The sequence below is a fragment of the Carcharhinus amblyrhynchos genome, chromosome 35 (genome assembly GCF_965287045.1).
Source record: "Carcharhinus amblyrhynchos chromosome 35, sCarAmb.v2.hapA, whole genome shotgun sequence".
Classification (NCBI taxonomy): Eukaryota; Metazoa; Chordata; class Chondrichthyes; order Carcharhiniformes; family Carcharhinidae; genus Carcharhinus; species Carcharhinus amblyrhynchos.
Window position 1 is genome coordinate 16,868,153 of NC_137358.1, and position 25,905 is coordinate 16,894,057.

Below are 25,905 nucleotides of genomic sequence, written 5' to 3' on the forward strand. Positions count from 1 at the left end.
ACTTGGATGAAGGAACAGGTGTGAAATTTTAACAGCACAAAGATAGGTAGGAAAATAAATTGTGACGGGAACATCAGGAGGCTAAAAAGGGACATAGGTTAAATGAGTGAATGAAGGTCTGGCAAATGAAATATGAGAGAAATGTGAAATGACATCTTTTGGCAGGAAGAATAAAAAAGCAGCACGTTATGTAAATGGTGAGAGATTGCAGTGCTCAGATTTAGAGTGCCCTAGTGCATGAATCACAAAAGTCTAGTTTGCCAGGACAGCAAGTAATTAGGAAAATTAATAGAATGCTATTGAGAGGGGAAAAGATAACAAAAGTAGGGAGGTTATGCTTCAGTTGTACAGAGAATTGGCAAGACTACATCAGGAGTACTGCATACAGTATTGATCTCCTACTCCAAGGAAAGGTATAAATGCTTCATCTGTTCAGTGAAGGTTTACTAGACTACAACCCAGGGTATTATTCTGGAGACCCAGGTTTGAATCTCACCACAGCAGATGGTCAAATTGTGAACTAACCTAGAATTAGAAGTCTAATATTGATCACAAAACCATTGCCTATTGTTATAAAAAACCCATCTGGTCCAATGTCCTTTAGGGAAGGAGACCTGCCATCTTTACCTGGTTTGGCCTACACGTGACTCCAGATACAAAGCAATGTGGCTGACACTTTAAAAAAAAGTCTCTGAATTGCACTCAAATGCAATTAGGGCTGGGCAATAAATGCTGGCCTAGCTAGCGATACTCATGTCCTATGAATGACTAGAATAAAAAAGTAATACCTGAAATCAGGTTGTCTTATAAAGGTTGGACAGGTTAGGCTTGTATCTACTGGAGTTCAGAAGAGCAAGAGACAACTTGATTGAAATATAGAAGGTCCTGAGAGTTCTTGACAGGGATGTAGCGATATTTTTCCTCGAGAGAGAATCTAGAACGATGGGTTACTGTTTAAAAATAAAGGGTCACCCATTTCAGACAGGAATGAGGAAAAATTCTCAGTCTTTGGAACTCATTTCCTCAAAAGGCAGTGGAAGAAGAATTTAAATATTTTTAAAGGAGAGCTAGATAGGTTCTTATTTAACAGGGGTAAAAGATAATTAGGTTTAGGTAAGAATGTGGGGTCACTGTTACAATCATATCAGCCATGTTCTTATTGAATGGTGGAGCAGGCTTGAGGGGTCAAGTGGCCTACTTCTCCTAATTCATTTGTTTGTGTATAAAATTCTCTCCCCAGTTGAATTTTTAAACTAGTTCCCCATTAACAGATTTAGGAGAAGTTTGCATCAAATGTTATCTATGTTAACTTCTCCCTCTGACAATTTTCCCTCAGCAGCAATGATAAATACTGAGGTGCAATTCCAAGAGTGTTGTTAACCACATACAAAACAGTGACTATTCTTTGTGAGTCAAGCTGCATTGCAGTGGAGCCAATTCTTCCTGATAAATCGCCTCAAAATGCTCAGAAGATTCAGGAGTGATTGGATGTGGAGGAAGGGTGGGAAGCTTCATAGAACAGAATTGAACGTGGGGCTTTCTAGATCGATTTATTTGGTAGTAAACTCACAAGCTTTCGAGGTTTACTTCTGTCAGGTGAATGGAGTGTTCTGGCCTCAGACAGACATATAAAGCACAGACAGCTTACAGATTACTGATTAGAATGCGAATCTTTACACCTAACCTGCTGTTCAAGTCTTAAAGTGGCCAACAATGTGAGTGGAAGGAGCACTGATCTCAGGTTAAAGAGATGTGTATTGTCTCCAGACAGTACAGTGAGTGAGGTTTTGCAAACCCAGGCAAGTCATGGGGGTTACAGGTAGTGCGACATGAGCTTAAGATCCCTGTTGAGACCGTCCTCGTGTGCGGAACTTGGCTATCAGTCTCTTCATTCACCTGACGAAGAGGTAAACCTCAAAAGCTTGTGAGTTTACTATCAAGTAAATCGGTTGGACTTAAACCTGGTGTTGTCAGGCTTCTTACTGTGTTTACCCCAGTCCAACACCAGCACCTCCACATCACGCTTTCTAGGTCTACATGGCTCAATACTACACCAGACAGTCAGAGGTTTACAGCGTGGAAATAGGCCCTGCAGCCTAACTTGTCCATGCCACCCAGTTTTTAACCATTAAGCTAGTCCCAAAAGCACATATTTACCCCTCTAACTGTCCAAATGCTTTTTAAAAGGCAAAATTGTACCCATCTCTACTACTGGTGGCAGCTCATTCCATACACTGACCACCTTCTGTGTGAAGAAAATTGCCCTTCTTGTGCAACAACCTACCATCGGTACTTTGTCAAAGGCCTTGCTGAAGTCCACGTAGACATCATCAACTACACAGCCCTCATCTATCTTCTTGGTTACCCCTTCAAAAACTCAAATTTGAGAGATATGATTTCCTATTCACAAATGCTGATTAGCACCACATGATGCCATCACATACAAAACTCTCAGGGAAATGCTTTTTACTTTTTAAAATCAATGAAACACAGTATTCTGCAGAAACAAAACAAGAGGTGTGCTCTGCTAGCCCATCATAAGCATTCCACTGCCACAAAGCTCATAAGGAATAGCAGAGCAGGTTATTCAGCCCCAAGCCTACTGTGCTACCATGGTTTATCTGATTATGGCCTGAACTTCACTTTCTTGCCTGCACCCCCCGCATAACCCTCAGCTCTTCTGAGGATTAAAAATCTGACTAACAGCTTTAAAATGTATAATTGACGCAGCCTCTTTTGCAGTCTGGGGAGCAGAAATCCAAAGAACCTCAGCAAAAAATATTCTTCCTCATTGCTGTCTTAAAACGAGGCCCTTATTTTAAAGCTTTTCACTCAAACTCTGAATATAGCCCTAACTGCTAAATCTTTCCTCCTCTGACAACTCATTCACCCAGGAATCAGCCTGGTTAACCAGTTCCAAATTGCTTTCAATACAAAGTTACTTCTGGCAAAATTTACTTCATCTGAATAAGGGGAGATTGCAGTCTAAGCTTCTGCCAATCACCTTGCTCCCTTTACTTCCTCAAAATGCAACCAGCAGTCAACATACTACAGCCTGTAACATTACTAAATCTGACCACTTTTCTGCAAAATGTTGCCATTCACATCTTCTAATAGGCTACACCCCTTGAACTAAAATGGTCACATTCTAGTTAACCTGATGACGAAAGGGGAAAAAAACCTGACACCAAAAGAGAGAATCACTTGTTTTCAAAATGTAATAAAGTCAAACAATTAAATGCCGGTATAATATTCTATTCAAAATCTTACACATGCATTCACTTCCTGGTGTCATGCTTGTCACACTCCCCACCCCCCATTATAAATATGTTTATATCTGGATTGGAAATTGTGTATTGCAAACTTGCCAGATGGTAATTACACCACCACCGACGGTGCGCAGCATGTCAGTTGTGCATCTTCCAGCTCTAACGTCTTACACTGCAAAGAAACCACGCCAGAACCAACTCGCTAAGGACCTGTCGACATAAAATTCATGTCTTTCAAATGTTGACTGACTGGCAATATTTACAGATGAACATCAGCAGGACATCCAGCTCCTTGCTAGCCCATTCCACTAGTCAGCAAGATTATGGGTGATCCACGACCAAAATTCCATAGAAGTTCATTTTCCCTCATATTACTTTTGTTAACTAAAATCTATCAGTCCCAGTTTTAATTAACTGATCTAACATCAACTGCTGTTTGTGGAACAGAGTCCAAGTTTTCCACCACTAGCCTGCGTATACAGAAGCATTTCCTCCTATAAAGGCCTGGCTCTAATCTTTGGACTATGCCTCCAAGCATTTTACCTCGTGGAAATAGTTTCTTTCTTTCCATTCTGTCCTCCCTAAGATCCTAAATTCAAAGCAATATAAACCTAATTTGTTTACCTTCTATTCACAGCTTATTTCCTGGAGTCTAGGTATGATTCTGCTAAATTTGCACCACATTCCCTCCAAGCTCAGTATATCCATCCAGAGGTGTGGTGCCCAGAATTGCTCTTAGTTCCCCAGGTGTGGGTCTAGCCAGGATTGTGTAGCTGAGGATGACTTCTCCCCCCCCTATATCCTGTTCCTTGAGATAAAGGCCAGCATTCCATTTATTTTATTATCTTCTGCGCCCATTTGTGACATTTTAAGGATCAATGTACATGGACCCTCAATACAAGCTGATTTTACTTCAGACTTCCAAAATTTTCCTTCTTCCTTTAGCACACACCCAAAAACACCTAATGACATTACGTCAATCTAATCCCACCCCAGTGCACCTCAGATCGTTCACTCACGTACCGGCCTCAGCAGTGTCGAGCTTTAGGGCGCGGCCTTTGAAACTCAGCTCTCCCCCACCCACTTGAGTCTTTGCAAGGGCATCCGCAAGCTGAGAGATATCCTCGGAAGCCATCTCCTAACACCTGGAGAGAAACAGAATTCATTTTAAACAGACTGGTTTCAAAGAAATAAATAAACCTCACGAAAACCTACCAGTTGAATCAGTAAGTAGATCTGCAGGAAATACACTCCCAGCTACACTACATAATAGAGAATGACTGGAGGTTAGTGATTATCACTGGTGTATTTATACTAGGAGCAATTCAGAACTCTCATTACCCATGTGACCCACAATGCTAAATCTCCAAGGGATTACATTATCACATCTTAGTAATAACTATTTGACAAGGTCATAAAATGTTCATTGGCAATAGTCCAAATGAGAGAGAGCTCTGCTCTCCCACACCTAGAGTTGAAGCACTCCACAATTATACTGTACCCTACTTGGGAGTCAATTCTGAATGATGAAAACCTCAGTTCAACAGGGAGTTCTTCAACTACACACAGAAGCCAAGAAGTTGTCAGTTTGCTGTCCTCCTCAATTCATTTCAATGGTACCGAATAACAGGAAGTGATTCGTTTTTAAAACTGGAGCAAGCAGTAAACATTTCAAAAGTGGAATCATGAGCTTCCAGGAAGTCTTTGAATTAAACAAAAGGCATGGCAACATTTCAACCAGCACCCACTTGCCAACCAATCAGCACCCCTTTTCTCATGCAGTATAAATTGCTATTCCTTTTGAAATCTGGCATTCATGCATCTGTCCTGATGAATACAAGATGAAAAGCTTTTTTCAGAAAAACTCAAGTTGCATATCAAGTGTTTCACCCAGGAATCATGGATTACAATAACAAACAGAGTAGGACTCAAACTCAAGACATATCCTCAACTGCATTTCTCACAATGAATCATTCTGGATACTTTTGGTTTGGCTTCATGTGCTCAAAACTTCGAGACTATCCATGGTCATTTCCTCTTCCTCTGTGTGCATGCTGATGACAATCAGTTTTACCTCTCTACCACCTTTCGATCCCTCTACTGTGAATCTGAATCTGATGGTAGAGACAGTGTCCAACATTCAATCTTCCAGGTAAACATTGGGAAGATGGAATCCTTTGTCTTTGGCTCCTGCCATAAACTCTCTATCCTTGCCACTGCTTTGTTTACTCTGCAAGCTTCTCAAACTGACACAGATTGCTCACAACCACAGCATCCATGAGCTATGCTTCCAACTGCGTACTTTCATGCATAGAAGTTATTGAATCTTAGTGGCAAAGGATGCCATTTGGCCCATCAAGTCTGTACCAATTCTGACATAGCATCTTACCCAGGCCCCATCACCATAATGTCACATATTTACCCAACTAATCGCCTTACACATTTTGGAACACTAAGGGATAATTTAGAATGGCCAATTAAGTTAATCTGCACATGTTTGGACAGTGGGAGGAAATTGGAGCACCTGGAGGAAACCCACGCAGACATGGGGAGAAGTGCAAACTCCACAGTCAACCAAAGCCAGAATTGAACCCAGGTTGGTCCATAGCACTGAGGCATCAGCAGTTCTGACCACTCTGCCACCATGCTGCCCATTGAGAAACAAAGTCAAGAATTCCTCAATAAACAACATAATCCTACTTTCCACCATTTTCCTTCTTCCATCTTCTCACTCCCACATCCTTCTCTCATCTATGCTTCATGACCTCTAGATTCAGTGACCTTATGTCTGGCCTACCATCATCCACGCTATTCAATTCATCCAAAGATTTGCCTACAATCTATCCCACACTAAGTCTCCCATAGTTCCGTTCATCAGCCCTGACTTTGCTGACTGACCTTGATTTAGTTATCCGACACCTCCAACTAGAATTGTTTAAATTTCTTATCCTCAGCACACTCTAATCTCCGCCATCCCTCCAACCCTCACTGAACCCTGTACCACTACAGGCTTGTGAAAACCTGCTTAAGTTGATCTTTCTCTATACCCTCACTAGGACTGCAACACTACATTCTGCACCCTCTCCTTTCCTCTTCTATGTGCAGTATGCTTTGTCTGTATAGTGAGCAAGAAGCAATCATTTTTACTGTATCCCAATACACGTGACATAAATCAAATCTCCCTTTATACGCCATTAATAATTATGCCTTCCGTTGTTCAAATTCAATGCTCTGAGATTCCCTTTACTTCCGTCTCCTACTTTAAAGGCCCCCTTAAAAATCACCCTTTGATCAGATCAAATCTCATTCTTTGCCTCTGAAATGCTTGGGATCATGTTTTAACATTAAAGAGGTGCTACAGAATTGCATACACAGTACTTGTTTGGAGGCAGGTTTAGTTCACTTATTTCACTAGTGGGGTGAACTGAAAACACTTCAATTCCTTTCTAATTCAGCAATTAAAAATACCCAGAATTAAGACAGGACACAAATGAACAAACCTTCCCCCCACCCCCCTTTACTGTACTGTCTGCCTTTACACTGAACTAATCCTCCTCCTAAATACAATAGGCTATTTTAGATATTTGGGTTTGAATGGAGATCAGAATTGCAACAGTGCTTTCACTTCCACATTTCATTCCATAACTGGCAAGTAATCAGGACTGAACGGTATAAACCAGCTTTCTATTTTCAGTACAAAAACACTTCCTCTAAAAATGATCATTTTAGGAATATGGTACCACAGGTTCTGGCAACTCTTTGGTATCTGACCCAAGTGATGACCAGGACAGGCAGCAAGCACCAATTAGCCAACTGACCACATGGGATGTCATATCCAATCCCAATCTTTACCACCCCTCATCCCGTCAGTGTCCATAGAGACTCTTTCCTGCAGGAATTACTGGGCAACAATCCAATCTCCTTTTAAGAACATAAGTACATAAGAAATAGGAGCAGGAGTAGGCCACCTAGCCCTTCGAGCCTGCCCCGCCATTCAATAAGATCGTGGCTGATCTGAAGTGGATCAGTTCCACTTTCCCGCTCTCTCCCCATAACCCTTAATTCCCTTGTCTGTCAAAAACCTATCTACCCGTGACTTAAATATATTTAACGAGGTAGCTTCCACCACTTCAACAGGCAGAGAATTCCAGAGATTCACCACACTGAGTGAAGAAGTTCCTCCTCAACTCCGTTCTAAACTGACCCCCCCCCATTCTTGAGGCTGTGCCCTCTAGTCCTACTGTCCTTTCTGAACAGGAAGAATCTCTCTACCTCTACCCTATCCATCCCTTTCATTATCTTATACATCTCTATAAGATCCCCCCCCTCATCCTTCTAAACTCCAACGAGCACAGACCCAGTCTACTCAGTCTCTCTTCATAGTTTAACCCCCTGATCTCCGGTATCAGCCTAGTGAACCTCCTCTGCACTCCCAAGGCCAAAATATCCTTGTGCAAGTGCGGTGACCAAAACTGCACACAGTACTCCAGCTGCAGCCTCACCAGTGCCCTGTACAGTCGCAGCAAGACCTCCCTGCTTTTATATTCTATACCCCTCGCTATAAAGGCCAGCATCCCATTCGCCTTCTTGATCACCTGCTGCACCTGCAGACTGGGTTTTTGCGACTCATGCACAAGGTCCTTCTGCACCGTAGCATGCTGCAGCTTTTTGCCCTTTAAATAGTAATCCCTCCTATTATTCCTGCCAAAGTGGATAACCTCACACTTGCTAACATTGTACTCCATCTCTCAAGTCCTCACCCACTTTCTCAGCCTATCCAGATCCCTCTGCAGACTTTCCACACCCTCTGCACAATTTGCTTTTCCACTCATCTTTGTGTCATCAGCAAATTTTGTTACCCTGCACTCAGCCCCCTCCTCCAGATCATCTATATAATTGGTAAATAGCTGAGACCCTAGCACCGATCCCTGCGGCACTCCACTAGTCACCAACCGCCAATCAGAATAACACCCATTGATACCAACTGTCTCCTATTAGGCAACCAATCCTCTATCCACGCTAACACCCTACCCCCAACTCAATGCCCCCTAACCTTCTGAAGCAACCTTTTGTGTCTTTTGCACCTTAAACGCCTTTTGAAAATCGAGAAACACCACATCCACCCGTTCCCCCGTCTACCACACTAGTCACATCCTCACTGAAATCCAATAAACTCGTCAAACACGACTTCCCCTTGACGAATCCGTGCTGCGTCTGCTCTATCAAACCATTCTTTTCTAGGTACCTCGCTATTTCTTCTTTGATGACGGATTCAAGCATCTTTCCAACTACAGACGTTAAACTAACTGGCCTACAATTCCCTGCCTTTTGCCTGCTACCTTTTTAAAACAGCGGCGTAACATTAGTCGTTTTCCAATCTTCCGGCACTTCCCCGGAATCCAGTGACGTTTTCCCCCTCCCTATCCCAGTGGCACAGGGAACAACTGTGGCACCCTCCCCACTTCCCCATTAATTACACAGAAACTGGGCAAAGTTACTTGAACCTTCCTCATCAGTATGGAGCACCACAATACCACGTGTTACACTTAGCGACCGAGTTATGGAAGTGATTTCAGAAGTATTCTGGTCAGGATCAACCAATGGCTGCCTCTCAGCCAAACAAAACACAGAAATTTATGAGGTAATATTAGAGTTAGGTCACAGATCAGCCATGATCTCACTGAATGGTGAAAGCCTACTCCTGCTCACAGAAGAAAAAAGTCTCCGGGTCTCAAAATTAATGCTGCGCTCGCTGTTAGACAATTAGACTTAGTGATGGAGTGACAGTGTGCAATCATTCCACGAGACACACCAAGGATTCCAGTCGTAGCTTACCGCACCATCTGTAACAAGCCTATCTCACAGATACTTTAGAAATTGGTAACAAAAAGAACACAAGTGTGTATAAGGCACCGATAAGCATCAGTCATATTCTTTTGCAGTTATAACTTTGGTAACAATTTCGTAAGTTGCACCTGTTTGACCTCTTTCAAGAACGAAGCTGCATCTTAACACAACTCGAATTTTTGATGTCGAGATGTCAGTGTTGGACTGGGGCGGACACAGCTAAGAACTCTCACAATACCAGGTTAAAGTCCAACAGGTTTATTTGAAATCATGAGCTTTCGGAGCGCTCCTCCTTCCTCTGGTTAGTTTTTGAAGTAGTTTGATTATTAAGGCAATAACATGCTTTCAATTTACACACAAAAATCAGCAAAGTTTCTTTTAGACACATACCTACTGGGAGAATTATTAACCAGGTTGCCAGGAGATTTAAGCCCTTATTGAATAGTGCCCCAGGACCTTCGATATCCAGCAGACAAAGCACACAGGTTCTTGGTACAGTAGCACCTCGTGTTGAAAGCAAACGCATAAAAACAATTAAACCCAACGTTACTAGAACAGAAGGAACGTGGAGGAATTTAGAGAGAGAGAACTACCAAAGCATAGAGCATAGACAACGAAGCTTGTAGTCACAGGAGATTTTTTTTGTTTGAGGTGCAGCAGAAGCTGACCAGAAAAATATTCAAATGCAGGTTTAGTGTCCTCAACCAACAACCTAAAGTTAAGAGTTTATAATTTGTGTCACCAGTAGGCTTACACTGCAATGAAGTTACTGAAAATCCCCTAGTCGCCACACTATGGCGCCTGTTCGGGTAACACTGAGGGAGAATTTAGCATGGCCAATGCACCCTAACCAGCAAATCTTTTGGGCTGCGGGAGGAAACCAGGGTGTCCAAAGGAAACCCACACAGACATGGGGAGAACGTGCAGACTCCGCACAGTGACTCAGGCCAGGAATCAAACCTGGGTCCCTGGCTCTGTGAGGCAGCAGTGCTAATCATTGTACCAGTTTGTCGCCTTCAGGACTGATGCCTTGGTGGACTTCAGATCTTGCTGGATTTTGACTCAAGCCAAGTCGGGGACAATCAAGGATCACATGTAGGAACAAACTGGCACACAAGGTGCAAAGAGGTAACTTAATCAGGGACCACTGCGCACCAGTGCAACACCTACCGAATGGTCCAGCTAAGTTTATTTTACGCAATTAAAATTGATGCATGGTACATTCTAAAAATGTTCAGATTTTGGATAACTCTGGACTTAAAATACTCTACTGCAATTTGGTCTGAAGGTAACAAAGGCACAGATAAAAGTTTTAGCATCATATAGATGGACAAATTTACAATGTTCACAGTTCCATGACATGGCTAGTGAGGCCGCAGCTGGAGTACTGTGTGGAGGGAGTGCAGAGGAGGTTCACTAGGCTGATACCGGAGATGAGGGGGTTGGACTATGAAGAGAGACTAAGTAGACTGGGTCTGTACGCGTTGGAGTTTAGAAGGATGAGGGGGGATCTTATAGAGACGTATAAGATAAGAGACGAATAAGATTCCCTGAATCTGACTGAGTAGGGTCCCATTCGTAGACATGCAGGGTAGGATAGGTGTAGGGCGATGCGGCGGCGCGGGCTCGTTGGGCCGAAGGGCCTGTTTCCCGTGCTGGGTTGTTCTTTGTTCTTTGTTTTATAACAAAGGGGATGGATAGGGCAGAGGTAGAGAGATTCTTCCCGCTTAGAAAGGACAACAGGACTAGAGGGCACAGCCTCAAGGTAAGAGGGCTGCAGTTTAGAACAGAGTTGAGGAGGAACTTCTTCACTCAAAGGGTGGTGAATCTCTGGAATTCTCTGCCCGTTGAAGTGGTGGAGGCTGCCTCGCTAAATATTTTTAAAACGCGGGTTGATGGGTTTTTGATAAGCGAGGGGATTAAGGGTTATGGGGAGAGGGCGGGAATGTGGAACTGAGCCACGACAGATCAGCCATGATCTTATTGAATGGCAGGGCAGGCTCGAAGGGCTAGATGGCCTACTCCTGCTCCTATTTCTTATGTTATGTTCTAGTGTGTGCATCCATATAGTATGAAACATATATCAATTCACCATTTGTATAACATTCCTCAGATCAAACAGCTCCCTGGTGAGACCTTCAATCACCTATACTTTACCCTAGTTTTTCTGCTTTCTACCTTGTTAAAGGCACAGCTGTGGAACAAAAGGAGGCCATTTAGCCCCTCAAACCTGTTGCGCTATTCAATGAGATCAGGACTAGTTTGTGACCTACTTCCAAGCATCTTCCTTTGTCCAAAATCCCTTAAATACCTTTGACGACAAAAATCTAGAGGAATAAAGAGGCAATTCAACCATTCAAGCCTGCTCCACCATTTTATAGGATCATGGATGGCTGATCTCCATCTCATCCCAACTCCACTTCCCTGCCTTTTCCCCAAAGCCCTTTATCCCACTTTTGATCAAGTACTTTATCTACCTCTTTCTTGAATCCAGTGATTGATTCTGCACCCACTGCCCTCTGGGGCAGCAAGTTCCAGAGATTCACAACCTTCTGAGAGAAGTAGCTTCTTCTTATCTCTGTCTTGAACACCCCCCCCATCCTACCCTTTACTCTACAACTCTGACCTCTTGTCCTAGAATGTTGTAGAAGGAAGAACATTGGGTTAACATTTACTTCAATCGTGTTGAGTATTTTATATACCTCAATCAAATTTCCCCCTCATTCTCCAGTACTCCAGCAAGTACAAGCCCAAACAACTTAACTGCTTCTCATATGGCAGCCCCTCCAAACCTGGAAACAATCTATTGAACCTCTTCTGAGCCAGTGGTATCACATCCTTCCTCAAAGAAAGTGGCCAAACTGAACACAATACTCCAAATGTGGTCTCACCAATGCCTTATAGAATTTTAACAACAGTACTCTACTTTTATACTCTAGATTCTTTGCAATAAATGCCAAGATTCCATTTACTTTCCTTGTAACATTCTGCACTTGCATACCCACTTCGAGACTCATGCACAAGACACCCAGATCGTCATCACAGATCCTTTTGAATCTGTTTCCAGTTTAAATAGTAACTTGCCCTTTTATTTTTCCAGCCAAAGTGGATAACCCCACATTTACCCACATTAAACACCATCTGACAGATTCTGGTCCATTCCCCTCACCTGTCAATATCCATTTGTAAATTTTTTATCTCCTCATCATAGCCTATTTTCACATCAGCAAATTTCACCATGTTATACTCTGTCCCTGTTTGTAGATCAGTGACGTAGATTGTAAATAGATAGACTGTTAAATTTATTTAACTAACATCAAATGCCTTTTGCAGGTGTGTTCCAAACTCCTAACATCCTTCATGCGTACAGGTGGTTCCTTATTTCACTCATGCAAGACCTGGCTCTAATTTTTAAGGCTATCCCTCCTAGTTCTGGACTCCCAAAACAGCAGAAATAGTTTATTTTTATCTATTGCCCTTAAAGTCTTAAATTTGCAACAAACCATTGTGTAATTGTCCAAGTTCCAGGAATTACAGCCAGAGTGTCTTTACTGTCTGCTGGTTATTGAACCTTCGGATACCATTCTACTAAACACCCTGCACCTCCTCCAAGGCCAATATTACCCCTCCTAAGGCATGGTGCCCAGAGCTGAGGTATTCCAGGTGTGGTGGAACTAGATAGCTGCAGCACCACTTTTTGACTGAAGCCAACATCACAGGCCCTCACCACAAATTCTGCTCTCTCGCTGCCAATTCCATTCCTCTCCTTCACAATTGCCAGAGTTATTCACAACTTAGGTGTTATATTTGACGCTGAGATAAGCTTTCAATCACACAGAATCATAGAAACCATAGAAACCCTACACTGCAGAAAGAGGCCATTTGGCCCATCGAGTCTACACCAACCACAATCCCACCCAGGCACTAGCCCCATATCCCTGCATATTTTCCTGCTAATCCCTCTAACCTATGCATCTCAGGACACTAAGGGACAATCTTAGCATGACCAATCAACCTGATCTGCACATCTTTGGACTGTGGGAGGAAACTGGAGCAGCCAGAGGAAACCCACACAGACACAAGGAGAATGTGCAAACTCCACACAAAGTGACCCAAGCCGGGAATGGCACCTGGGTCGCTGGAGCTGTGAAGCAGCAGTGCTAACTACTGTGCTGCCATATTCATGCCGTCACTATGACCATCCATTGTCACCTCCATAACATCACCTAACTCTGTCCCTGTTTGTCCACTGCTGAAACCCTCATCCATTTCTTTATTACTTTTTTTGGTCATCTGGCATCATACCTGGATGGTACAGCATTGCTGCCTCACTGCCAGGGACCCAGGTTCGATTCCCAGCTTGGGTCACTGTCACTAGAGTCTGCATGGGTTTCCTCTGTGTGCTCCAATTTCCTCCCAGAGCCCGAAAGACATGTTGGTTAGGTGCATTGGCCCTGCTGCATTCTCAGTGTACCCAGATGGGCACAGGAGTGTGGCACTAGGGGATTTTCACAGCAACTTCATTGCAGTGTTAATGTAAGACTGCTTGTAACACTAATAAATAAACATTAAACTTTATATCTCATTAGTTCGGTATCACACTTTTATAATAGCTTTATGAAATGCTTTGGGATTTTTTTCAGAATAAATGCTACATAAAGCCTTTCTATTTTAGTCCTTTAGATATAAAGGCCAGCGTTCTCTGGATTATTTGCTGTGCTTGTTCATGTTGTCTTAATGACCTGTGTGCTTGTACCTTCAAATCTCTCCGCTGATTCTAGCTTTTTTAACCTTTTGGGTCATAGTGAACAACTTCACACTTGCCTATATTGAATTCTATTCAATGTCTTTGTAACTTTATATTTCCACTTACAATGCTGTCCACTTTTGTCACATCAGCAATCTTGGCAATGCAGCTCTTTATCCCATCATTTATGTTATTAATAATAAATTGAGTCTTCATCATAAAATCACTGTGGGACACCATTCTGTCAACTTCAGTACCTGTCCATTGTCCCTACTCACTCTTCCACCACTCAGCCAATTTCCTAACCAGGTTGATAAGCCCATCCTTAGCTGCCTTTAAGGTGGTGATCTGCCTTCTTGAACTGCAATCCAAGGTGTAGATACACCCAGAGTGCTGTTAGAGGGGGAGTTCCAGGATTTTGACCCAGCACCAGCTAAGGAATGTCAGTATATTTCCAAGATAGGATGGTGAGACACTTGGAGGGGAACCTCCAGGTGATGGTGTTCCCAGGTATCTGCTGTTCTTGTCCTAGATCGGAGCAGTTGTGGGTTTGGAAGATGCTGCCTACAGAGTATCCATGGACAGATTTGCCCTGACGGCCTTGTGACATGGTGAATGTCCCCGCCTCTGAGCCAGAAGCTCTGGGTTCAAGTCTCACTCCTGGACTTGATGGCTATGGGAGGTGCATTTGTAACGTGGCCAGATAGGTCACGTATCAATTAAAGCCTTCCACTGCAGGTGGTAAGAGCGAGGGAAGTTTCTGGTCAGCTGTGTCACTATCCACAAATACAGGTTGTGACATATATACAAAAGTGTTATGTTGCCACAACAGGGGAGCCAGTTGGCTAGACAGCTAGTGTGGATAAGATTGGTGCCAACTGCGCTCAGTGAAATCTACTTCTGGCTGGGATGGACTCAGGACTTGACTCCATGCCCTACCAGGGGTGAGGGTCATGGCACTGTGGATCAGACCTGCCTTTGCATAGAGAACACTTTTCCTCTTTACTGTAGAAATTTGATGCCAACTTTAGCCAAAATGACTACTGAGTCTAGATTTGGGTATTCCCCTTAGTTAAATGTATACACACGTTAATTAAATCTGGCTATTTAGTGATGGTGTTTTGCTAGAATTCAAGATCATAAGAAATGGGAATAGACCATTCATCCCCTTAAGCCTGCGCTGTCATGCAGTAAGATCATGGTCGATTGCGGCCTTAACTTCACTTTCCTGTCCGCCCTTCATAAGCTTCGACTCCCTTGTTGATCGGAAATCTGCGTAGCCCAGTCTTGAATACATTCCATGACCCAGACTTCACTGGGGTAGAGAATTCCAAAGGCTAATAAGCTTCAGAGAATAAATTCTTCATCTCAGTCTTAAATGAGAGGCCTCTTATTTTTAAACTGCATCCCCCAGTTCTAGATTCAAGAGGGGAACCATACTCTGCGTTTTCACAGATTCCTAAAAGGCAAAGCGGGTCAATAGGGTTAAAGCGACATATGGGACACTTGTTTTTAATTCATTGTGGCACAGAGTACAAGAGCAAGGTGGTGATGTTGGAGCTGTACAGAACATTGATTAGGCCACAGCTGGAGTATGGTGTGCATTTCTGGTCAACTCACTACAGGAAGGATGTGATTGTACTAGAAGGAGTACAGAGGAGATTCACCAGGATGTTGCCTGGGATGGGGCATTCGAATGATAAGGAGAGACTGGATATAGGCTTGGATTGTTTTCTCTAGAACATGATTGAAAAAAGTGTTAAGAGTAGGGAGCAGCAGTTCCCCTTGGTTGAGGGGTCAATCATGAGGGTACATTGTTTCAGGGAAACACTACAGCACAAACAGGCCCTTCAGCCCACTAGTTGCGCCGATCACTTCTATACCTAGGGGCAGGAGATTCAAAGGATTTGAGAAAAAAAACCTTTTCACTCAGAGGGTGGTGGGAATCTGGAAAGGTAGTAGAGGCCGAAAACCCTACAACCTTCAAAAAAGTATTTGTATGAGCACTTGAAATATCTTAACATTCAAAGTATAGAGCTCAAGGACAATGCTTTACACTGTACAGCAATAAATGTGACAATAAATCAAACAAGGGTTGGAAAATAGAATTAGCACAACTTTAGTAGTAGTTATCACCGGTGTCTACTCGATGGGCCAAAGGGCCTTTTCTGCACTCTACAACACTACAATATTCTCAGAATCAAATATTTCAATATGATCTTCAAGATTCCTGTATTAAACTCTGCTACCTTTACAACATGAGTTAATCTGCTTATTGCGACCCACAGTAGAAAATAACATCGCCCTCATGCTGTTGAAACTATGTTGTTACACACTGGCCCAAATCTATCTGGATCACCTGGCATGATGAATAGCTTCTAGGCTTCGGCCAACATCAGCTTATCAGCAGCTGCCAGGGAGGGACACAATAATGATGTGCATCCTACTTTGCCTGACTCAGGGAGACAAGAAGATAGACTGCTACCCCACAGTGGTTAGTGCTGCTGCCTCACAGCAACAGGAACCCAGGTTCAATTCCTGGCTTGGGTCACTGTCTGTATGGAGTTTGTACATTCTCTGTGTCTGCACGAGTTTCTTCTGGGTGCTCAGATTTCCTCTCACAGTCTGAAAGATATATATCGGCCATGCTAAATTCTCCCTCAGTGTACCCAAACAGGCACCAGGCAGTGGGAGAAAACCCACACAGACACAGGGAGAACATGCCATGCTGAATTCTCCCTCAGCGTGCCCAAACAGGCACCAGTGGGACAAAACCCACACAGACACAGAGAGAACATGCTGTGTTAAATTCTCCCTCAGTGTGCCCAAACAGGCACCAGTGGGACGAAACCCACACAGACACAGAGAGAACATGCTGTGTTAAATTCTCCCTCAGCGTGCCCAAACAGGCACCAGTGGGAGGAAACCCACACAGACACAGAGAGAACATGCTGTGTTAAATTCTCCCTCAGCATACCCAAACAGGCACCAGAGTGTGGCAACTAGGGTATATTCACAGTAACTTCATTGCAGTGTTAAGATAAGCCTACTTGTGACGCCAATGAATAAACTTAACACCCTATGGGTAAAACCCAAGGGAACTCCCACCCACCTGACGAAGGAACAGCGAGCACCCCAAGAGCTAGCGGCTCGTGCTACAAAATAAACCTGTTGGACTTTAACCCGGTGTGGTGAGACTCCTTAGTGCGTTTACCCAAAGCCGACAACTCCACGTTATAATTCACAAGGGGACAGGAGACTCCATTCCCCAGTCTGACTCAGAGACCCACATGTGGCCCAGAGGCAGTTAGAAGATGGGGGGGACGAGGGGGGTGATTAGTTAGTGGATTAAAATGGGACATTTTATGACTGGTTGATTATTACTAACTATAAACGTGTTGAAGTGATTTGTTAATGGATTAAAAGGGAAAATTTTATGACTGGTTAATTATTACTAACTAAACGTGATCGGTTAATGGATTAAAAGGGGACATTTACTGCTGTCAAAATTTTAACTCCCAGCCAGACGTTAAATCGCTGACATTTTCACTCAATGAGAAAAATCAGGCTTTAATAGGAGCGGAGAGAAGGAGAGATTACCGGCAGTGGGTGGTTGACGCTCAGGCGGCTCCGGGCTCCGATCCCGCTCTCTCAGGGAGCTAATGGCGGTCAATCGCTTTTCAAACCGGCCCCTGCCAACATCCGCCGCGGGCCGCCTGGGCATGTGCCGGGAGCCGGGCGCTGTTGGGAGTTGTAGTTCTCCGCCGCAGTGCGGCTCCCCCGGCTCTGACGGAGCCGCCGCGGGAAGCGGACTACAACTCCCGGCGGCCTCCCGCGCCAATGGGCTCCCCGCCCTTTTCCATCGCACGCTAAAGAGCACAGCGTTTGCGAAGGCAAGAGAGTCCTCCCTGGGCGCATTGCTCCACACCACCATCCACAGGCTCGGTTGACATATCGCAGGCAGCATGTTGTGGACAATCTCACATTTGGTCCTTCTCATGGTCATAGAACATTACAGCACAGTACAGGCCCTTCGGCCCTCGATGTTGCACTGACCTGTGCAACCAATCCAAAGCCCATCTAACCTACACTATTCCAATATCATTCAATGATGTTTATCCAATGACCATTTAAATGCTCTTAATGTTGGCGAGTCCAGTACTGTTGCAGGCAGGGCATGCCACACCCTTACTACTCTCTGAGTAAAGAACCTACCTCTGACATCTGTCCTATACACAGCCTCAAAATAAGTGGGGGGGGGGGCAGTTTAGATCAGAGTTGTGGAGGAACTTCTTCACTCAAAGGGTGGTGAGTCTCTGGAACTCTCTGCCGTTGAAGTGGTGGATGCTACCTCGCTGAATATATTTAAGTCACGGGTAGATAGGCTTCTGATAGACAAGGGAATTAAGGTTATGGGGAGAAAGCAGGAAAGTGGAACTGATCCATCAGCCATGATCTTATTGAATGGCGGGGCAGGCTCGAAGGGCTAGATGGCCTACTCCTGCTCCTATTTCTTATGTTCTTCTGTTCTTATATCTATCACCCCTCAATTTAAGGCTATATCCCCTCATGCTGGCCATCTCCATCCAAGGAAAAAGGCTCTCACTGTCCACCGTATCTAATCCTCTGATCATCTTATATGCCCCTATTAAGTCACCTCTAACCCTTCTCTCTAACAAAAACAGCCTCAGCCTTTCCTCATAAGACCTTCCCACCATACCAGGCAACATCCTGGTAAATCTCCTCTGCACCCTTTCCAATGCTTCCACATCCTTCCTATAATGTGGCGGCCAGAACTGTACGCAAATACTCCAAGTGCAGCCGCACCAGAGTTTTGTACAGCTGCAACTTGACATCATGGCTCTGAAATTCAATCCCTCTACCAATAAAAGCTAACACACTGTGCCTTCTTAACAACCCTATCAACCTGGGTGCCAACTTGCAGGGATCTATGTACATGGACACTGAGATGTCAGAGCATAATAAAATCCCTACAGTGTAGAAGGAGGTCATTCAGCCCATCGAGCTGAACTGACAGCAATCCCACCCAGGCCCTCTCCCTATTACCCCACATATTTATCCCAACCCCTTGATACCAAGGGTTAATTCGGCATGGCCACCCGGCCTAACCCGCAAATCTTAGGACAGTGGGTGGAAACCGGAGCACCCAGAGGAAACTCATGCAAACACAGGGAGATCATGCAAATTCCACACAGATAGTCATGCATGGTTGGAATTGAACCTGGGTCCCTGGCACTGTGTGGCAGCAGTGCTAAATATGGTGCAGTGTCTGTTCAATCACCCACTGAAGCCACAGATATACTGTCTTCCATCAGCAAAAAGATACAAAAGTCTGAGATCACATACCAACCGACTTAAGAACAGTTTCTTCCCTACTGCCATCAGACTTTTGAATGAACCCATCATATATTAAGTTGATCTTTCTCTATATCCTATCTGTGACTGCAACACTACATTCTGCATCCTCTCTTTCCCTTCTCCCCTATGTACTCTATGAACAGTATGTTTTGTCTGTATAGCATGCAAAAAACAATACTTTTCACTGTATCCCAATATATGTGACGATAATAAATTAAATCAGTTGACTGGGTGGTGAAGAAGGCACACTTGGAGTTGGGATGCTATGTTACAACTGTACAGGATATTGGTAAGGCCACATTTGAAATACTGCATAGAATTTTGGTCACCCTGCAATAGGAATGATGTTATTAAACTGGAAAGGGTACAAAAATAATAACTACAAGGATGTTACTGGGATTGGACGGTTGAATTATAAGGAGATGCTGGATAGACTGAGACTTTTTTCCCAGGAGTGTAGGAGGATGAGGGGGTGACCTTATCAACATACATGAAATCATGAGGGGCATAGATAAAGTGACTAGCCAAGGTCTTTTCCCCAGGGTAGAGGAGACCAAGAACTGGTTAACAGAGTAGGAATAAAGGGGCCATTTTCTGATTGACAGGCTGTGACTAGCGGGGTATGGCTATTCACAATCAACCCAGAAACTCGACTAACGCTATTGAGACCCTGGTTCGAATCTCAGCAAGGCAGGTCATGGAATTTGAGTTCAATAAAAAATATCTGAAACTAAGAATCTATTGATTCATTGAATCAATCAGTGTTGAAAACTGATTGTCGGAAAAACTCATCTGTTCACTAATGCCGCTTTAGGGAAGGAAATCTGCCGTCCTTACCCGGTCTGGCCCACATGTGACTCCAGAGCCACAGCAATGTGGTTGACTCTCAACTGTTCTCTGAAATGGCTGAGTGACTCACTCAGTTTCAAGGGAAACTAGGGATGGGCAATAAATGCTGGCCAGCCAGCGAGAACCGTTCCCATGAATGAATAAAAAAAACAAGAATATTTCACATAAAAAACAATGTCCTGGCACAAGGGGACGTGAGTGAGCACTTATATATCACATATTAAGCTGATCGCTCTCCACACCCTAGCTATGACTGTAGCTCTATATTCTGCACCCTTTTGGGGGCAGCACGCCACACAGTACTTAGCAGTGCTGCCTCACAGCACCAGGGACCAGGGTTCAATTCTAGCCTCGGGTGACTGTGTGATATCTGTAAGTTCTCCCCATGTCTGTGTGGGTTTCCTCCCACAGTCCAAAGATATACTGGATATTAGTGATTTTTTTAATTGAATTTAAATTCCACCATCTGCTGTGGCAGGAATCGAACCCAGGTCCCCAGAACATGAGCTAAGTTTCTAGATTAATAGTCTTGCGATAATACCTCTAGGCCATCACTTCCCTTAATGACTTAGGATGTATAGGTTAGCGGGGTTAGTGGGGTAAATACATGGGGCTGTGGAGGGATAATGCCTGGGTGGGATGTTCTGGCGGAGAGACGGTGCAGACTCGGTGGGCTGAATAGCCTCCTTCTGCACTGTAGGGATTCTATAGTTCTTTCCTTTCTTTCTCCCCAATGTACTCTGTGAGTGGCATGTTTTGTCTGTATAGCCATGATGTGGAGAGAATCATTTTTTAAATTTATTCATTTAGTGTCACAAGTAAGCTTACATTAACACTGTAATGACGTTACTGTGAAAATCACCCAGTCGCCTGTTTGGGTACACCAAGGGAGAATTTAGCACGGCTAATGCACATCTTTTGGACTGTAGGAGGAAATTGGAGCATCTGGAGGAAGACCATGCAGACATGGGGAGAATGTGCAAGCTCCACACAGACAATGACCCAAGCCGGGAATCGAAGCCAGGTCCCTGGCACTGTGAGGCAGCAGTGCTAACCCACTGTGCCAACCACAGAATCATAGGACCTCTACAGTGCAGAATGAGGCTATCTGGCCTATCAAGTTGGCACCCACTCTCCATCAGAACATCCCACCCAGGCCCTATCCCTCTGCAGTCCCACGCATTTACCCCCTCATCGACACATCCTGGGACACCAAGAGAGGCAATGGCCTTAGTGGTATTATTGCCAGGAAATTAATCCAGAAACTCAGCTAATGTTCAGGAGCAGCGTACCGAAAGCTAGTGATTTTAAATAAACCTGTTGGGAACCATAACCTGGTGTTGTGTGATCTCTCATCTTGTCTGTATACAGTAAGGAGTCTCACAACTCTGGGTTAAAGCCCAACAGGTTTATATGGAATCACGAGCTTTCAGAGTGCTGCTCCTTCATCAGGTGAATAACAATGCTCCAAAAGCTCATGATTTCAAGTAAACCTGTTGGGAAATATAACCCGGTGTTGTGAGACTTCTTACCGTGCCCACTCTAGACGGCATCTCCACATCTGTAATAGCGCGCAAGAAACAATATTTTCCCAATACACGTGACAATAGTAAATCAAATGGAAACAGGAATGTGTTGGCAGCTGCTAAGATGAGGTGGAAGGGAAGTGGATAAGCACAGAAAGCTGTATCAAGTGAAAGGGAATAAGAACTCTCACAACACCAGGTTAAAGTCCAACAGGTTTATTTGTAGTCACGAGCTTTCGGAGTGCTGCCCCTTCATCAAGTGAGTAGCAACGCTCCAAAAGCTCATGATTTCAAATAAACTTGTTGGACTTTATAACTCAGTGTTGTGAGATTCTTACTGTGACCACTCTAGACGGCATCTCCACATCTTGTCTGAAATAGCGCGCAAGAAACAATATTTTCCCAATACACGTGACAATAGTAATTCAAATGGAAACAGGAATGTGTTGGCAGCTGCTAAGATGAGGTGGAAGGGAAGTGGATAAGCACAGAAAGCTGTATCAAGTGAAAGGGAATAAGGAGTCTCACAACACCAGGTTAAAGTCCAACAGGTTTATTTGTAGTCACGAGCTTTCAGAGTGCTGCTTCTTCATCAGGTGAGTAGCAATGCTCCAAAAGCTCATGATTTCAAATAAACTTGTTGGACTTTATAACCTGGTGTTATGAGACTTCTTACCGTGACCACTCTAGCCGGCATCTCCACATCTTAACATAGAACGTTACAGCACAGTACAGGCCCTTTGGCCCTCAATGTTGATAGTGCGCAAGAAACAATATTTTCCCAATACACGTGACAATAGTAAATCAAAAGGAAACAGGAATGTGTTGGCAGCTGTTAAGGTGAGCTGGAAGAGAAGTGAATAAGCACAGAAAGCTGTATCAAGTGAAAGGGAATAAGAACTCTCACAACACCAGGTTAAAGTCCAACAGGTTTATTTGGAATCACGAGCTTTCGGAGTGCTGCCCCTTCATCAAGTGAGTAGCAACGCTCCAAAAGCTCATGATTTCAAATAAACTTGTTGGACTTTATAATCCGGTGTTATGAGACTTCTTACCGTGCCCACTCTAGCCGGCATCTCCACATCTTAACATAGAACGTTACAGCACAGTACAGGCCCTTCGGCCCTCAATGTTGATAGCGCGCAAGAAACGATATTTTCCCAGTACGCCTGACAACAGTAAATCAAAAGGAAACAGGAATGTGTTGGCAGCTGCTAAGGTGAGCTGGAAGAGAAGTGGATAAGCACAGAAAGCTGCACCAAGTGAAAGGGAATAAGGAGTCTCACAACACCAGGTTAAAGTCCAACAGGTTTATTTGTAGTCACGAGCTTTCAGAGTGCTGCCCCTTCATCAGGTGAGTAGCAATGCTCCAAAAGCTCATGATTTCAAATAAACTTGTTGGTCTTTATAACCCGGTGTTATGAGACTTCTTACCGTGCCCACTCTAGCCGGCATCTCCACATCTTAACATAGAACGTTACAGCACAGTACAGGCCCTTCGGCCCTCAATGTTGATAGCGCGCAAGAAACGATATTTTCCCAGTACGCGTGACAATAGTAAATCAAAAGGAAACAGGAATGTGTTGGCAGCTGCTAAGGTGAGCTGGAAGAGAAGTGGATAAGCACAGAAAACTGCATCAAGTGAAAGGGAATAAGGAGTCTCACAACACCAGGTTAAAGTCCAACAGGTTTATTTGTAGTCACGAGCTTTCAGAGTGCTGTTCCTTCATCAAGTGAGTAGCAACGCTCCAAAAGCTCATGATTTCAAATAAACTTGTTGGACTTTATAATCCGGTGTTATGAGACTTCTTACCGTGACCACTCTAGCCGGCATCTCCACATCTTGTCTGCAATAGTGCGCAAGAAACAATATTTTCCCAATACACTTGACAATAGTAATTCAAATGGAAACAGGAATGTGTTGGCAGCTGCTAAGATGAGGTGGAAGGGAAGTGGATAAGCACAGAAAGCTGTATCAAGTGAAAGGGAATAAGAACTCTCACAACGCCAGGTTAAAGTCCAACAGGTTTATTTGTAGTCATGAGCTTTCAGAGTGCTGCTTCTTCATCAAGTGAGTAGCAACGCTCCAAAAGCTCATGATTTCAAATAAACTTGTTGGACTTTATAATCCGGTGTTATGAGACTTCTTACCGTGCCCACTCTAGCCGGCATCTCCACATCTTAACATAGAACGTTACAGCACAGTACAGGCCCTTCGGCCCTCAATGTTGATAGCGCGCAAGAAACGATATTTTCCCAGTACGCCTGACAACAGTAAATCAAAAGGAAACAGGAATGTGTTGGCAGCTGCTAAGGTGAGCTGGAAGAGAAGTGGATAAGCACAGAAAGCTGCACCAAGTGAAAGGGAATAAGGAGTCTCACAACATCAGGTTAAAGTCCAACAGGTTTATTTGTAGTCACGAGCTTTCAGAGTGCTGCTTCTTCATCAAGTGAGTAGCAACGCTCCAAAAGCTCATGATTTCAAATAAACTTGTTGGACTTTATAATCCGGTGTTATGAGACTTCTTACCGTGCCCACTCTAGCCGGCATCTCCACATCTTGTCTGCAATAGTGCGCAAGAAACAATATTTTCCCAATACATGTGACAATAGTAAATCAAATGGAAACAGGAATGTGTTGGCAGCTGCTAAGATGAGGTGGAAGGGAAGTGGATAAGCACAGAAAGCTGTATCAAGTGAAAGGGAATAAGGAGTCTCACAACACCAGGTTAAAGTCCAACAGGTTTATTTGTAGTCACGAGCTTTCAGAGTGCTGCTTCTTCATCAAGTGAGTAGCAACGCTCCAAAAGCTCATGATTTCAAATAAACTTGTTGGACTTTATAATCCGGTGTTATGAGACTTCTTACCGTGCCCACTCTAGCTGGCATCTCCACATCTTAACATAGAACGTTACAGCACAGTACAGGCCCTTCGGCCCTCAATGTTGATAGCGCGCAAGAAACGATATTTTCCCTGTACGCGTGACAATAGTAAATCAAAAGGAAACAGGAATGTGTTGGCAGCTGCGAAGGTGAGCTGGAAGAGAAGTGGATAAGCACAGAAAACTGCACCAAGTGAAAGGGAATAAGGAGTCTCACAACATCAGGTTAAAGTCCAACAGGTTGATTTGGCAGTAAAGGCCACTGGCTTTCGGGGTCTGCTACCCAGTGAAGCTGTCGGGCTTTAACCTGGTGCTGTGAGGCTTCTCACTGTGTTCACCCCGGCCCCTCCACCCCAAAGTGAGAGGAAGACCGAGGCTAGGACCCGAGGAGGCACTGAGTGCTCTCTGTGTGACTCAGTCAGGAGGAAGCATGTTGCTGATGAACTCTTCTTGTTGCTGACGGCTGGGCCAGGGCCATGAGGAGGAAATAATAATAATGAAAATAGTCATGAACTGAGGCAGCTCTGGTGATCCCAATCCGGAAAACCCCTGCTCGGAATGTAAGAGGGATCATTCTGAAGAGGGGGTGAGTTGCGGGACTGGGGATTTGGCCCTTGGAAACTGAGGGGATCAGGGATCATTTTAACTTGGTTGCTAAGGGGATATCTCAGCTTTCTTTTTTAACCGTCTGCCCGAGCTGGAGGGCCCCTGGGTTGATTTTAATTTGTTTATTTATTTGACGTGAGCGGGATCTGTTTTTCCCCCCCTCACCCTTCACGTGCTCCCCGGGACTCACTTGAACCGGGGGGCCGGGCGGAGGCGCCTGGAGGGCGGCGGGCCGATCTACGCAACACCGAGGCTCCGATGTGCCCCGTAGGCCTCGGGCTGCTGATCTCGCCGGTTTCTTGTCATTTGTCGGAGAGCGAATTTCACTCAACTCCTGCCTTCCGAAGCTCAGGTAAAACGCCTCGCTGTGAGATTCTCTTCAGTGCCTGAGTCAAAAGTTGATCTAATTTAATCGAATACTAATAGTTATCTCATTTTCCTTGGTTTTATAATTTAAAAGATGTGAGTTGTTTGGTTGCATTTACTCTTTAATTCCATGTCTGGCTTTGTGTTGTGGATTTCCCTTCTAACTCCAAACCTCTGGCAGCTGTGAGAGGTTTTAATTTCTTTCTTTCTGGTTTGATCTCCAGACTGACAGATGTAAGCATTTCTTTCATTTGTATAGCGCCTTTCGGGCCGTCACCAAGCGCTTCAACAGCCAGTGAAGTGTAGTCAGTGTTGTGATGTCGGAAAATTGGCGCACAGCAAGCTCCCACAAAGGGCAGCGTGATCACGGGCAGCCGGCCTGGAGTGTTGTGGTGCGTGCAGGCGGATAACGGGCAGGAATAGGCCACATGGCG

The 25,905-nt window shown here is 44.3% G+C and overlaps 2 protein-coding genes across 6 annotated transcripts in view; one reads left to right on the plus strand and one right to left on the minus strand.

Annotated features, from left to right (window-relative positions):
- The window catches only part of rangap1b (Ran GTPase activating protein 1b), a 65,164-nt gene extending 47,591 nt beyond the window's left edge, over window positions 1-17,573 (minus strand). Inside the window, exons 1-2 of one of the 3 annotated variants that reach the window (XM_080217662.1) lie at window positions 17,464-17,573; window positions 4,293-4,414 (exon numbers count right to left, since the gene is read on the minus strand). In XM_080217662.1, the coding sequence (XP_080073788.1) occupies window positions 4,293-4,404 (112 nt within the window). In that variant the 5' untranslated portion in view covers window positions 4,405-4,414; window positions 17,464-17,573. Of the gene's footprint in view, window positions 1-4,292; window positions 4,415-4,484; window positions 4,534-9,506; window positions 9,564-17,463 lie in introns of those variants that run through there. The other 2 variants (XM_080217664.1, XM_080217663.1) reach the window with 2 other exon arrangements.
- Window positions 17,574-24,861: 7,288 nt separating this feature from the next.
- zc3h7bb (zinc finger CCCH-type containing 7Bb) overlaps window positions 24,862-25,905 on the plus strand; it is an 87,529-nt gene continuing 86,485 nt past the window's right edge. The window contains exon 1 of one of the 3 annotated variants that reach the window (XM_080217660.1): window positions 24,862-25,085. Coding sequence is in view for 1 of the 3 variants with exons in the window: in XM_080217659.1 (XP_080073785.1) it covers window positions 25,058-25,059 (2 nt within the window). In the remaining 2 variants the exon portion in view is untranslated. Of the gene's footprint in view, window positions 25,086-25,369; window positions 25,458-25,905 lie in introns of those variants that run through there. The other 2 variants (XM_080217659.1, XM_080217661.1) reach the window with 2 other exon arrangements.